Raw genomic sequence first — 14,010 nt, 5'->3', positions numbered from 1 at the left:
GGGCCCTTCTGGCTCTGCACAACTCCCTGCCAGGAGGGGACAGCCGGGGGGGTCGGGCTCTGCTGCCAGGGAACAGGGACAGGAGGAGAGGGAACGGCCTCAGGCTGGGCCAGGGGAGGTTTAGATTGGATATTGGGGGAATTTCTTCACAGAAAGGGTTGTCAGGCATTGGCACAGGCTGCCAGGGCAGTGATGGAGTCACTGTCCCTGCAAGTGTTCAAAAACCATGTGCATGTGGCACCTGGGGACACGGCTTAGTGGTGGCCATGGTGGCTGTTGGACACAATGATCTTACAGCTCTTTTTGATTTTCAAGCCCTGCTGCTGCAGAAGTCACCCATCCCCCTGGGCCACCTGCAGCTGGAAACAGAAGGTGCATTCATGGGGAGGTGGGGAGGTGAAATCTGTTTGGAGGCTCTTTGGAAAAGGACAAAATAAAGGCATTTTTATTTCACGTCATTGGAACAGCTTTGTTGGCTTAAGAGCTTGCTGTGTTTACAGTGCCAGCACTCAGCAAAGGGAAAACCTCTGTGATTGCAGAAAAATTATCACCACTGGAAAATCATTCTGAGCTTTTCACTTAACACTTCACAGAAGGGACAGTGGTTTCTCAAAACAAAATGTTTCGGAGAGGCTTTACCAGCAGCTTGAGTTCTGCTACTATTCAGAATTAAAGAGCACACAAGAAATGGCAGGTTTTGGCACAGAGCTCATTTGCCGGGACCCAAAGCAAATTTCCAACAATTAATTTAACAATAATATGCAACCACTTGGAAATAATTAACACTGAGATTTAAAATAGTACATTTCAAATAATCATCCAGAGGAAATGGGTTAGGAGTGCAGGGAAGGGGAGCTAAGATAAATGTTTCTTCAACTTTAAATTCAATCCTAATTCAAGGATTTGTTTTGCTCCCTTTTTGTGTTTTTGAAAAGTAAATCTAATTATAAAATTGTTAAAAGCAGAGATAACCTTGTGCTAGTCAAGGAATACCAGGAACCAAGGTTTGAGAGGTATTAGAGGCAGAAGAATCCCTGTGCACCCCAATCCTTGGGGATTTGTTCCTCCAGGGGAGGTATTTAATGCCACAGCCTCAAAGTACATCATGAACCTCTACAGTCATTTCTTTATTGGAAAAAAAGATGCAAATATGAGAAAAGAAAGCCTGATATTAGCAAGACTTGAAAAAAAGTCTGAACAGTCATCTCTCACTCTGAGGTATTTTTAGCCCTGCTGGGACCCAGCCGGGGCAGCGCTGGTTTCTCCAGGTGTCACCTGTCCCCATGGGCTGAACCCCAGGGTGACACAGCACAGGGAGGGGGACACATCAAGGGACAGGAGCACTCAGACACCACCTCTGTACTGTACTCTGAGGTGTTTCCTCAGCTCAGCCATCCCAGACTGAGGCCCGGCAGTGCCCAGGGAAATCATGGAATGGTTTGGGTTGGAAGGGACCTTAAAGCCCATCTCGTTTCTGGACACCTTCCACCATCCCAGGCTGCTCCAAGCTCATCCAGCCTGGCCTTGGGCACTGCCAGGGATCCAGGGGCAGCCACAGCTGCTCTGGGCACCCTGTGCCAGGGTCTCCCCATCCTCACAGCCAACAATTCCTTCCCAATATCCCATCCAGCCCTGCCCTCTGGCAGTGGATGCCATTCCCTGTGTCCTGTCCCTCCATCACTTGTCCAAAGTCCTGAGCTCCTGAGACAGGGACCTGCTCAAGTGGGTTCATTCCAGCAGGAGCAGCTCCAGAGTGTCCTTCCAGAGCTCGAGGCACTACCAGGGAACAACTCACTCAGAAGGAAACTCATCAGGGCACATCCCACAGAAACAGCCTGGGATGCAGCACCCACCTCCTCAATTTATTCAAGACAACACAACTTTGGGCAGTTTTGTCTCTAGTGCACAAAACAAGAATCTGAAAGGTCCTCAAGTCACTGAATGTGGCAGCTTCACCCTCTTGGTGGCCTCACAGGGTGTCCCCAAGGACACCTGGGGCTGTCACTGCCTCATGCAGCAACATCACTTAAATCCAGGGATGCAAAAGCCAGGACACAATGACCTGGCCCACACAAACCCATCACTCCCCTCCCACCATGGAACCACTGACAGTCCCAACCCACTCTGGTGTAAAACAGCAAAGAGCATCCAGGTCTGTGATACATTTTCCTAAGAGGAAATCACACCACTGGCACATCTCTCCCATAACTTAGGAAAGAATATGACAATTCCAACTGGTTGGATTGGCCAGGACAGGCAGAGGACAAAGACTGGCAACCAAAAATGACAGCCTGACCCCACAGCCTGTCATGCACAAGCTGGAAGGACTCTCACCACTTGAAAATCTGGATATTCAATGTTTGGGTCATTTGGAGATCTTTCCATTCCCTCTCTCATTTTAGCTACAAAGTTACTCCTCAAAATACAAGAAAAGTTGAAATTCTGTTTGGGGAAAAAAATAAACAAAACAAACTTAACACAGACTTGTTTTTTCCTCTGAGAAAAAGCCCAGGAACCATTTTCACATCTCCTGTGTAAAGTGCTGAATGAAACTAAGGATCTACTCAAAAATGCAATTAGCAGAGCAAGTCTTCTTTTCAAAGAAGAAAAATATAAAGTATTTAAATATTTCAAGTATTCTGGTGACTTCTCTCTATTCAACTTCACCTTCAAAACTTACTCCAACCAGCCCAGTCACCAGCAGCAATACCCATCAGTCCTTTATTTTTCCAGCCTTTTTCTGGTGGGCTCCAGATAAGTTATCTTCTCAACACGAGTCTTATTCTTTAACTAGCGTGGGTGAAAAATTCCTGCTTAAAACAAGGAAAAAAAACAACAAAAAACAACCAAAACCCAACTATTTCAACTTAGTCACGACTGGACACTTGGAAAACAAAGTTAAAAGCTAAAGAAAAGCACCTTTCAAGCTGTATTACATTAAAACACTTCAGCTGTGATCTATGAAAGGCTAAAAGCAAAACTTACTGTGTTTTAAAACCTGTCTGGCTTTAAACAATTCAAAAGCTGGAATTAAAACTCTGCAGTTCCTTTAGGTTTCAGACACCTGCAGCTCCACAGCCACTTTTAACCACAGAACCCAACACCCCCAGCACAATCCTCTCTTCAATAAAAATCCAAAATCCACAGGGAAATGAAAACCCTCGTCAACCAAACTCTCCAAAGCCAATCTGACCTTTTTGCACAGTCCACATATTCCAGAGGCAGATGTCCCAGGACCCAGGTCTCCTGTTCAATGAATGGTGACCACGTGAAAGCCTCCCTGGAGAAGTCCCTTCTCTCCAGCCGCACCCCCCAAACCTCGAGCTCACCCCGCAGGAAAACAGAAACTTCAAGAAGAGTTACCTGAGGTGCCCGGGGTCAATAAACACTGCAGATATTTGTTCATGCCGGAGCCAGCGGCCGGGGCTGGAGGCAGCACGCGGTGCCCGGCTGCTGACACAGCGCTCTGCGGGGCCGGGGCAGGACCTGCCCGAGTCCCGCCTTCACCCCCGTGTGCTCCCGGCTCCGTGGGGTTCAGAGTGTCCGCAAGGGCTTCCCGATCCCGCTCCTCTCTCCTAGCGCTGCTGCCCTCACCTTGGGGGAGTTTCTGACCTCCTCCTCTTCCTCTCCCCACCTGTAGCTGCTTTTGGCTCGGTCTGAGCTCCGCACATTGGTGTGTGCGGTGGTTCCCCAAAAATCCATCCCCCGGCCGTGCTGTGCCCTGAGGCCGACCCAAACCCCCCTCCCCGGCTCTGCAGCCCCGCTGTGGCAGCAGGGGAGGGGAGGAGGTGGCAGGGCTGGGACACAGCCGGGCCCTGCCTGTCGCTGCCTGCCCGAGCCCACGGGAGCCGCCCGGCGCCTCCGCCTCGCCCAGCGCAGGGAACACGCTCCGGGAAACCCTGGATTAGTGAACTGTGCTTCCCACTGGTGTGGCGGGGCTTGGCTGCAGATTAAAAACATAAAATAGAGTAAGTGTTCAAATGTCAGGGAAGATATCCCACAGCGGAGAGGGAGGTCCCGGGAGAGTAAAGGGCTCGGGCAGAGAGGAGCCAGGGACTCACCAGCACTGGCACAACTCCAGCTGTGCCAAGCCCAAAATCCTCCTGTGCCAAACCCAAAATCCTGCTGTGCCAAGCCCAAAATCCTGCTGGCTTGATGGAGATCTGCTCCCACCTCCTGCTTTCCACACATCTGGAACTGCCCCACATGGGGAGGCTCGGATTCAGGGCAGAATCTCCTCACAGCCACCAAAAGAAAGACCAAAAATGGGAAGTGTCCTGTAAAATCCCAGCACAAAGGGCACCTGCACCTGCCCACCCCCAGGAAACTGCCCCAACCGACAGTGCAGGGAAATCACCACAAACCCCAAACTGCTGAAAAGATACATCCCAACCTCACCACCAATTGATTTTTCACTCTTCATTTCAAAACCTGATTAAAAAGAAAATCCACTGGGGTGGCATTTCAGTAATAATTCTCCTAAACACAAATATGGGGGGTGGTGGGGGAAAGCAGAATTGATGCCCCCTCCCAGTTCACAGACTGGAGCACCCAACACTGAACACCTGTTTTGATCTGTCAGTGAAATGATACTGAAAACACATCATGGGTTTCCTCTTCTGCTGTAGCAAATACAGTAATAAAAGCTCTTTGCTGAGATGATTTTGCACAACAGCAATTCCAGGAAAGGAAACACACTGGAAAAGAACTTTTTTCATCCCTTCTACACAGAGTTGTGAACATGGCCCAAAATCCCAGCCTTTGCCAAGGCTGCTCCCACCAACGAGGCACAGCCCCTCAGCAAAGTCCCGTGTGAGGAACCTGACAATGGCTCTGACCCTGTGTTGACATGTGAGCTGATTAAAGCTGGGTTTTAAGTTTTAAAGAGCCTTTTAAGGTTTTACCAAGTGTCACAGAATCCTGGAATGTCCAGAGCTGGAAGGGACCCACAGGGATCATCTGTGCAGCCCCTGGCCCTGCTAGACCCCCCAAGAACCCCACCCTGAGCATCCCTGAGAGCGCTGTCCAAACGCTCCTGGAGCTCTGGCAGCCTTGGGGCCGGGCCCATTCCCTGGGGAGCCTGGGCAGTGCCAGCACCCTCGGGGGGATCATCCTGCTCACAGCCATCCTATGTGGCTGCTTTTGGGCAGAAGAAGGGAGAGGTGAAGTGCCTCCCTGCACCAGTGACAGGATCCAGGGCTCAAGCTGGGGAGGTAAGCCCAAGGATTTCTCCACACTTGACCTGAGCCCAACAGTGTTGCAGCAGCTCACTGTGTGTCAATCACACAGAGGAGCAGAACTCTGTCCCTGACACCTTCCACAGATTTGATCCAGGTCTAACCTGCAAAGCTTTGTACACCCAGAGAGAAAATCCACACAGCAAGAAAACTGCTCCACAAGCTTTGGACCACATCAGAAAACTGCTGAGCAGCTCAGTAGTCTCCACTACAGAACAAAGTACTTGAGGCAGGGTGCTGAAAGCCTGGCTAGCTCTTCCCATCCCACAAGAACACAAGGATCAGGACCTAAGGGAGTGGCTGGAGCTGTGCCAGGGCTTGGGAGGGATCTCAGGGCAAGGTTCTTCCCTCCGAGGGTGCTGGCACTGCCCAGGCTCCCCAGGGAATGGGCCCGGCCCCAAGGCTGCCAGAGCTCCAGGAGCGTTTGGACAGCGCTCTCAGGGATGCTCAGGGTGGGGTTCTTGGGGGGTCTGGGCAGGGCCAGGGGCTGCACTGATGATCCCTGAGGGTCCCTCCCAGCTCAGGACATTCCAGGATTCTGTGATCAGTGCAGACAAAAGAGCTCAGAGCTCCAGACCTGGAAGCAGCTTTCTGCTCTGGACTCAAAAACATCCACCCCCAAAACAGCCTGACAGAATCAAACCAGCAAAACAGGGCTGCCTTACCTTAAGATATTTATGAAGAGCTGTATTATGCCTCTTTTATGTCTTTCAGCATACTCAGGACCTCGACTTTAAAGAGAGACCTATTTTTCCCCTCTACAGCTCTTAAAAAGACGCTTTTAGGACTGAAGGCAGCTCTTCCCTCCTCCTTACAGCGCACGCTTTCAAAGCACTTCACACACATTCAATAATCTTTTCATCCTGCTCTGAAGCAGGTGGGTTTTAGGCATCTCAGAGATGGAAAAAGCACTTCAGCCAAGTGAGGATGAGAATTTTCAATCTCCAGATTCCCAGTCCTGGACAGAAAACCCCATCAGCCTCAGTGCTCAGCCAGCACAGAATTTTCACAAACCTTCAATGCAGCCACATTCTGTTACCACACAGGCAACAGATCCCTGCCACAAAACACAGGAATAGATTTCCCACAGCAAGCATTCCATGTTTCAGACCCCAGTTCAAACGTGTCCCTCACTCAACATGTTTGTATTCATGGACCTTCTTCCAGACAGGAAGGAAAGGGAATGCCTGACACATCCAGAGAGCAGCAGTTAGGGAAAACTCAGTCCTCCTGCTCCTGCAGATCTCCAAGGGGCACGAAGGGCTCTGCATCACTGTCCCCCAGTGCCTGGGAGCACACGAGTGCTGTGTATGAAAAACAGGGATCATGTTATGAACACCTGAACCTTGGGAAGTCTGGAGCGGTGAGGGTGGGCAAAAAAAGGGGGAGAACAGTGCTACATCCCACTAATTCCTCTTTTCATGTCCTCTCTGCTCCATCTGGCACGTGTCCACAGTCCCCTCCCCATCCCCAACCTGCCAGGGCCAGCTCCACTTGCAATTTTCAAAAGCTCCTTTCAAAGCTAAGAAATTGCACCAAGAGTTTTGGGGTTCCTGCCAATCCTCCGGTGATCCTCAAACATCAAAGCCAGCCCCAGCCTCAAATCAATATGCTTAGCAGGCTGCTCCTTTAGATGTTATCCTTTTTTTCTAGGCACCATCCCAGAAAACACCAATCTGTGCTGTAGCTCTTGGTGTAGAAACCCACCTGCCTTGGCAAAAAAATAACGCTTTTAAAGCTGCTCTATCGAGTGATGTGATTAAATAGGTCAGACCTGCCCACATGCATGGTTAGGAGGCTACTTCAAAACAAGACAGGCAGTTTCCCTGGCAGGGAGCAAGCCCTGGGGGATGGAGAACCTGCTCCCAGAAGATGGTTGCCTGGTTCTGGCTGAGCTACTACACCCTCTAGTGTAAATCCTACAGATCCTTCCAGGTGACAGGAGCCTCAGGCAGGCAGGGAAATGACAGAAGCACTTCAACCAGAATCCTTCCCAGGAAGCTGAGCCAAGCCCTGCAAAGTAACTGCAAAAGTGTCTCATTCGTCTACAGGAATCAGGAACATTTTGTGACCCGCTGGAGTCTGTTCTAAAAGCCTGAGATTGCAGTAGGTCCATGGCTTATCTCCCATTTCTCAATTGCAATCACAGAATCTCAGAATGGTTTGGGTTGGGAGGGACCTTGAAGCTCATCCAGCTCCACCCCTGCCATGGCAGGGACACCTTCCACCATCCCAGGCTGCTCCAAGCCCCGTCCAGCCTGGCCTTGGACACTTCCAGGGATCCAGGGACAGCCACAGCTGCTCTGGGCACCCTGTGCCAGGGCCTGCCCACCCTCCCAGCCAACAATTCCTTCCCAATATCCCATCCAGCCCTGCCCTCTGGCACTGGGAGCCATTCCCTGTGTCCTGTCCCTCCAGGCCTTGTCCCCAGTCCCTCTCCAGCTCTCCTGGAGCCCCTTTAGGCCCTGCAAGGGGCTCTGAGCTCTCCCTGGAGCCTTCTCCTCTCCAGGTGAGCAGCCCCAGCTCTCCCAGAGCAGAGCAGAGGGGCTCCAGCCCTTGGAGGATCTCTGTAACCCCCTCTGGACTGGCTCTGACAGCTCCCAATCCTTCTCGTGTTCAAGGCCCAGACCTGGAGGCAGCTCTTCAGGTAGAGTCAACACAGAATCAACATTAAAAAATGCCTGGAGGTGAACCCTGAGCTGAGACAGAACTCACAGATCCCTGTTATGCCAGCTGTGCCGTGTGCTGGATGCCAAGAGCTTGGGAAAGAGGCAGGAACAGGCTCTGAGCCGTCTGCAGGGAGCGGGAGGCAGTGCCTGGAGTTCAGCCTCATGATCCTGCTTCTTTCACAAGTGGCAGAAACTTCTTGGGAAACCAGACCCATACTGTGGGGTTTATTTGCCAAAAAATTTTTTCTCTAAGTGCTGTAGATTATGTTGGAAATTAAGAAAAATTCCTTCATAGGAGAAGTTGTCAAGCAGTAGAAGGGACTGCCTGGGGCAGTGGTGGAGTCCCCATCCCTGGAAGTGTCCAAACAACATGTGGATTTGGCTCTTGAGAACGTGGGTTAGTGATGACCACAATGGTTGAAGGTTGAATTTTATGAACTTGGAGGACTCTTCCAACCTTAACAATTCCATAATTGTGAGTAAACTCTAACTCCCCAAAACTCAGTCTGCTTCTCCTGTGTCTCTGACACACCCAGGCCAAGCCTAGCAAGGCACTGGGGTATTTTTCTTGCCCTTCACACTCAGCTTACACCAACACTTCCAGTCAGCTCTTGGAGCCTCACACACTTTCCAGGGGCACGCAGAGTTTTTCCCTTCCCCACTTCAAACTCCAAACCCAGCTCCAGCTGTTACCAAGCACAGTAGCACCTGGTACAGGCCAAAATAAGCAATTCCAGTTCCCAAACTGTCACTCCACAGATATTTAAAGACATGCAGGAACAGTACACTGAAAGATAATTATAACATCATCTAAAGAACCATCCTAAAGCATTCTACAGAGCTTTTAAAATTCAAAAGAACACTGAAATTGGCAAAAAACTTTGTCTTTCTAACAATTATCTGCCAATGACAGCCCTGAAAATGCTTCTTTTATTTTAAAATAAACTAGTGGTGGTAAACTGGCCTGGTAACCAGGAGACACCAATAATTAATCCTCTTCCGAACTTGAGAGCAACCCAAAGTTAAGTAAGGACACAAAAAACACAAGCTGGGCTTTGTTTTGGCAATTTCTGCTTCAGATTATTAGAGACTGTCCAGACCAGCATTATTATCCCATTATACCTAACAGAAATAACAAAGCTTTGACATAAAGAAAGCAAACAGGGTTCTTCTGAGGTGAAGAATGAAGGCTTTTTTCTCCCAACAAATCAGCAGAACAGCAAATAATGTGTATAAATAAAATGACAAGAGTTGCTGGAAGAACGGACAACAATAGCTCACTATTGATCCTTGTGGGTCCCTTTCAACTCAGGATATTCCACCACTGCCTCATTCGCTGGGTTTTTTTGTGCCAGGCTGCCTTTGAGAAGCAAAGGGGCCCAGAAACCCCTCACGGGGGGGTCTGGCTGACCACAGCCCCCCCATTTGCCCCAGTACGAGCCGTTCCCCCCGATCCAGGCGGCTCCTGAAGGGATCTAAGAGCAGGTTTGGAACTCGGCGCTGACACCTCAGCGCCACGTGAGCCGAGTGCCTGGAGCGACAAAGAACGGGACCAGGGCAGCGCTGCCCTCCCGCAGCTGTCCCCGGCCGCTCCGGGAACACCCCGTGTGCCACGGCCGAACCAGCGACCCCCATCGCTCTCACCCGCTGGGGCTGCAAAGCTCCTCCAAACCCTCCCTTGGGCCAGGCCGAGGTGACAGCCCCTGGTCCGGGCAGGGCAGGGCAGGGTGGGCACCCGCGGCCCCAGAGCCGAGGGACGGGCGGGCTCCGGCGGCGATACCGACACAGGTCACCGCGCTGGGAGGGGCTGAGGGGGCGATCCCGCGGGGCTGGAGGGGCTCAGGGGGCAGCCGGAGGCAGATCCGGGCCATGAACGGTGGGCAGGCGGGGGAGGAGGAGGCCAGGCACGGGCCTGCCCTCACCGGGGGGAAAACACACGGGGCGGGGGAGAGAGCACGACCGGGCTGGGGGCGGCAGGGACGGGAACCGCCGCAGCCCGGGGAGGGGGTCGGGGGAAGATGAGGGGGTACCGCGGCCGGGACGGGCCGTACCTGCGCCGTGTCCGACAGAGAGCCCCACGCTGGGGTCACCCAAGGCTCCGGAGGTTCCGCACGGCGCCGGGGCCACCGGGGGGTGCCGGAAGTGGCAGTAGGGCCTGCGGCACCCCCGGCCCGGCCCCGACCCCCCGGCGTTGAGGAACGGGCAGTCGATGCCGCGGAAGTAGCCGGTGGATCTGAGCATCCCGCCGGCTGCGGGGCGGGAGCGGGGCCGGGCGGACGGAGGAGCCGCGGGCGGCCGGGACGCGCTCTCGCCTCACACGACCGGTACCGGCCCCGCCGCCATCTTGGGAGCGCCGGGCGCGGCGGCGAGGACCCCGGGACGCCGCTGCCCGCACAGGGCTGCCCGCGGCGCGCCTGAACGGGGCGGGGCTGAGGGAGCGCCGGGAGCTGCGACAGGAACATGGAGCGTCCAGAGCTGGATCCCGCCGGGATCACTGATCCAAACCCTGACCCTGCACAGACCCCACAACAACCCCACCCTGAGCATCCCTGAGAGCGCTGTCCAAACGCTCCTGGAGCTCTGGCAGCCTTGGGGCCGGGCCCATTCCCTGGGGAGCCTGGGCAGTGCCAGCACCCTCGGGGGGAAGAACCTTGCCCTGAGATCCATCCCAAGCCCTGGCACAGCTCCAGCCCTTCCTGGGCTCCTGTCCCTGGCCCAGAGCAGAGCTCAGCCCCTGCCCCTCCGCCTCCCCTCGGGAGGAGCTGCAGCCCCCGAGGAGCCTCCCCTCAGTCTCCAGCTGATCTCCTCCGTTCCGGTCCCCTCGGGGCACGGCCGGGCTGCAGGAGCCGCCATCCAGACCCGAGGCTCTCAGGGGTGCACAGGGTGGGATTGGGATTGTTGGGGTGTCTGCAGGGCCGGGAGCTGGACTCGGTGATCCTTATGGTTCCCTCAGAGCTCAGGATATTCCAGGATTCTGTAATCCAAGCTCGGCTGGGTTTGGCACGTCCCCATAGCGAGGGGAGACACAGGGGCTGTGGGTACCAGCCCCGGGGCTGTTGCCACCTCGTCCTGCTGCCGAGCACCCCCAGAGTCCCCCGGCACCCCCAGAGTTCCCCGGCCGTGGGCACAGTGATGGTCACAGGTTCCTTGCTCTGTGCCCCATCAGCCCAGCATCCTCAGCACAGACCACGGTGGAGCACCATGGACCAGCAGAGCCTGCGGATCCCAGCGTGGAGCACTGGCCCAGCACATTCCAGCATTCCCAGCTTGGACCACTGGCCCAGCACATTCCAGCATTCCCAGCTTGGACCACTGGCCCAGCACATTCCAGCATTCCCAGCTTGGACCACTGGCCCAGCACATTCCAGCATTCCCAGCTTGGACCACCATGGGCCAATGGCCCCAGCATGGACCACTGCCCCAGCCCCCAGCCTGCTGCCTCCAGCATGGACCACCAGCCCCAGCATGGATCATCCCTAGCATGGATCACCTCCCCAGCACGGACCACTGCCCCAGTCTCAGTACACCCCACTGCCTCAGCATGTCCCAGCATGGACTACCATGGACCACCAGCCCCAGCACAGGCCCCAGCCCCAGCACAGCCCACCCACCCCAGAATAGACCAGCTCAAAGCAGTTCCCTGAGCCTCAGCGCAGCTTTGGCCTCCTGGAGAGCAGCAGCAGGACACTGGATGGGTTTGAGCAGTGGCCCTGGGGCTGAGGCCAGGCCAAGAGCTGGTTCCTCATCCCATGAGGGCCCAGGCCCCTCTTTGCCCCAGGCAGTCACCACACCTGCATTTACCAGTGGGGGAACAGGCACACAGTGACCGCACTTCGAGCTGAGCCTGCACCAGAGCAGGGACTTGGAGCTGGCCCTGGGGGGATCAATGAGCTGAGGGGCATCCACAGCTCCTGGGAATCACCTGGCACTGCCCCAGCCTTGGGTGTTCAGAGCAGGGGAGCAGCAAAGGGACCAAGCCCTCTGAGGAGAAATCTCATGGAATAGAACTGGACACCCCAGCCTGGAGAGACGGGATGATGCAGGAGAGCCTCAGCACTTGTGAAAGGAGAGATAGGAAGCTCAAGGGCAATGCCAGGAACAATTGAGTGATGCAGAGAAAGGTGCACAAGCAGGAGTCAGCCTTGGCCAAAGGGAGGAACAAGGGAAAAATTGCAAAAGTTGTGTTTTGTAATAGTCTTAAGTGAAAAAAAAACCTCTTTGTTTTCCAAATTGGGCACATGCTGCTGCCTCCTTCCTGCCCATTGCTCCCATGGCATCCCAGCAGAGTCCAGAAGAGGATGCCAGGAGAGGAGCACAGCAGCTGCTGACCCTGGGAAACCTGAATAATCCATAAAAAGCTTCTAAAAAGCAGGAAACCCCAGGAGATAAGTTGCCTTTCCTCCAGCAGAAACCTGGCCCCGGCACAGGGTTTACAGGTGCTTTACAGGTTCTGGGGGTGCTGAAATCCCTACCCACACCTCCCCTGCCAGTTTCCCCCCTCCCTCCAGGCCTGGGAGAGCAAGCTCATCTTTCCCCCACAAAAACAGAGTGGTTTTGTTTTTATGGTATGGTTAAATCTATTTTATAGAACTTCAGCTGTAACAGAGAAGCTTCAAGAAAGACACATAAACAAAAGTGCAGACACACAGGGTATTTCCCTGCCTTGTAATTCCCATCCTGTGCTTCCTTAACTCACAAACCATTAAAATAAAATAAAATAAAATAAAATAAAATAAAATAAAATAAAATAAAATAAAATAAAATAAAATAAAATAAAATAAAATAAAATAAAATAAAATAAAATAAAATAAAATAAAATAAAATAACTTGTTTCTGCCCAGACCTGGAGGACCCCACATGGAAAACCTTCACAGAATCGAGGCTGGTCTTGGCAATGCTTTGCCTCCTCACCTAAGCTCAGTTAATTGGGATTCCCACTCAGCTCCCAGTCAACAGCACTGGGAAAGGTCCCAAGGGTCCCTCTGCACACCGAGGCAGCTCCCCTGAAAGCAGCAACCCCCAAATTCCCCCATCCTGCTCAGCAGGATTCCCTCCACAGGAATCCCTCCAACCCTGCTCAGGACCTAAACCCCCCCCCAGCCTCCTTGACTGACCAAGGGACCCCCAAATCTGACCTCGACACCTCAGAGCTCCTGAACCTCTGCAGAGAAGTGAGGGGTCCCCAACCCCAGTGCCCCCCACGTCCCACAGCCATAGCCCCTGATGCCAGGTGAGGAGGGGGACAAGCTGGGGCAGGGGTGGGCACAGGGTGGGGCTGCCACTGACCTCAGCCCCTGCAGGGACAAGGGGGACAGGGGTTTGGCCCTCACCTCCCCAGGACAAGCAGGCAGGGGGATGTCACTGTACAGGGGCCAGAGTCACCCCTGGCACAGCCCTTCCTGCTGCTGGAACAGCTGGAACTGCTTCCTGGGACACAGGGACCTGTCCCCAGCTGCAGGGAGACGCCAGTGTGCTGGGTGACAGTGACAGGAACCTGCCCCCTGTGACAGAGAGACACCACTCTGTGCTGTGGTGGGTGACACAGGGACCTGCCCTGGTGCCAGGGTGACCTCACGCCTTGCTGGGTGTCCCCCACACATCCAGGACCATGAGGGTGTGAGCCAGGAATGCGGCTCCTGGATTCTCCAGGTTCACTCCCCAGAGCAGAGGTCAGATCCAGCCCTGGGGCTCCCTGGAATCTCATCCCCACCCTCCAGCCCTGTGCCCCCAGCTGGGTGAATGTGAGTTTTGGAAGAGACCAAAGAAATGGAAACCAGCTGGAGATGCTGGTGTGACCAGAGCCTTCCCCCACAAACCCCCACTCCCTGCTCCTTGTTCTGCATCCCCCCATCTGAGCACCCCAGGACGAGTTTCTGCTCCCCACGGGAGCTTTTCCACTGTCCCGGCACAGCCTCAGCGTGAGGTGCCGGGTGGGGTTTGTGAAGCTGGAGAAGAGAACAGAGTTGGGAGAACAGGGGCTTCCCTGGAGCTACCAGAACATCCTCACACGGGGTCACATCTTCACAGGGATGGGCTGATCAGGATGGACATTGCCCCCAGTACTCCCAGTACCCCATCCTGGTACCACATACATACAACAGCCC

The 14,010-nt window shown here is 54.0% G+C and overlaps 2 protein-coding genes across 2 annotated transcripts in view; one reads left to right on the top strand and one right to left on the bottom strand.

The window, feature by feature from the left end:
* The window catches only part of REXO1 (RNA exonuclease 1 homolog), a 46,182-nt gene extending 35,463 nt beyond the window's left edge, over positions 1-10,719 (bottom strand). Inside the window, exon 1 of the mRNA XM_058858679.1 lies at positions 9,958-10,719. Coding sequence (XP_058714662.1) covers positions 9,958-10,147 — 190 coding nt within the window. The 5' untranslated portion in view covers positions 10,148-10,719. The remainder of the gene's footprint in view (positions 1-9,957) is intronic.
* The window catches only part of SCAMP4 (secretory carrier membrane protein 4), a 138,267-nt gene that overhangs the window by 41,826 nt on the left and 82,431 nt on the right, over positions 1-14,010 (top strand). The window lies entirely within an intron of this gene.

The sequence above is a fragment of the Poecile atricapillus genome, chromosome 28 (genome assembly GCF_030490865.1).
Source record: "Poecile atricapillus isolate bPoeAtr1 chromosome 28, bPoeAtr1.hap1, whole genome shotgun sequence".
In the NCBI taxonomy this organism is placed as follows: Eukaryota; Metazoa; Chordata; class Aves; order Passeriformes; family Paridae; genus Poecile; species Poecile atricapillus.
Note: the sequence above shows the minus strand (reverse complement) of the source record. Positions and strands in the feature narration are given on the sequence as shown.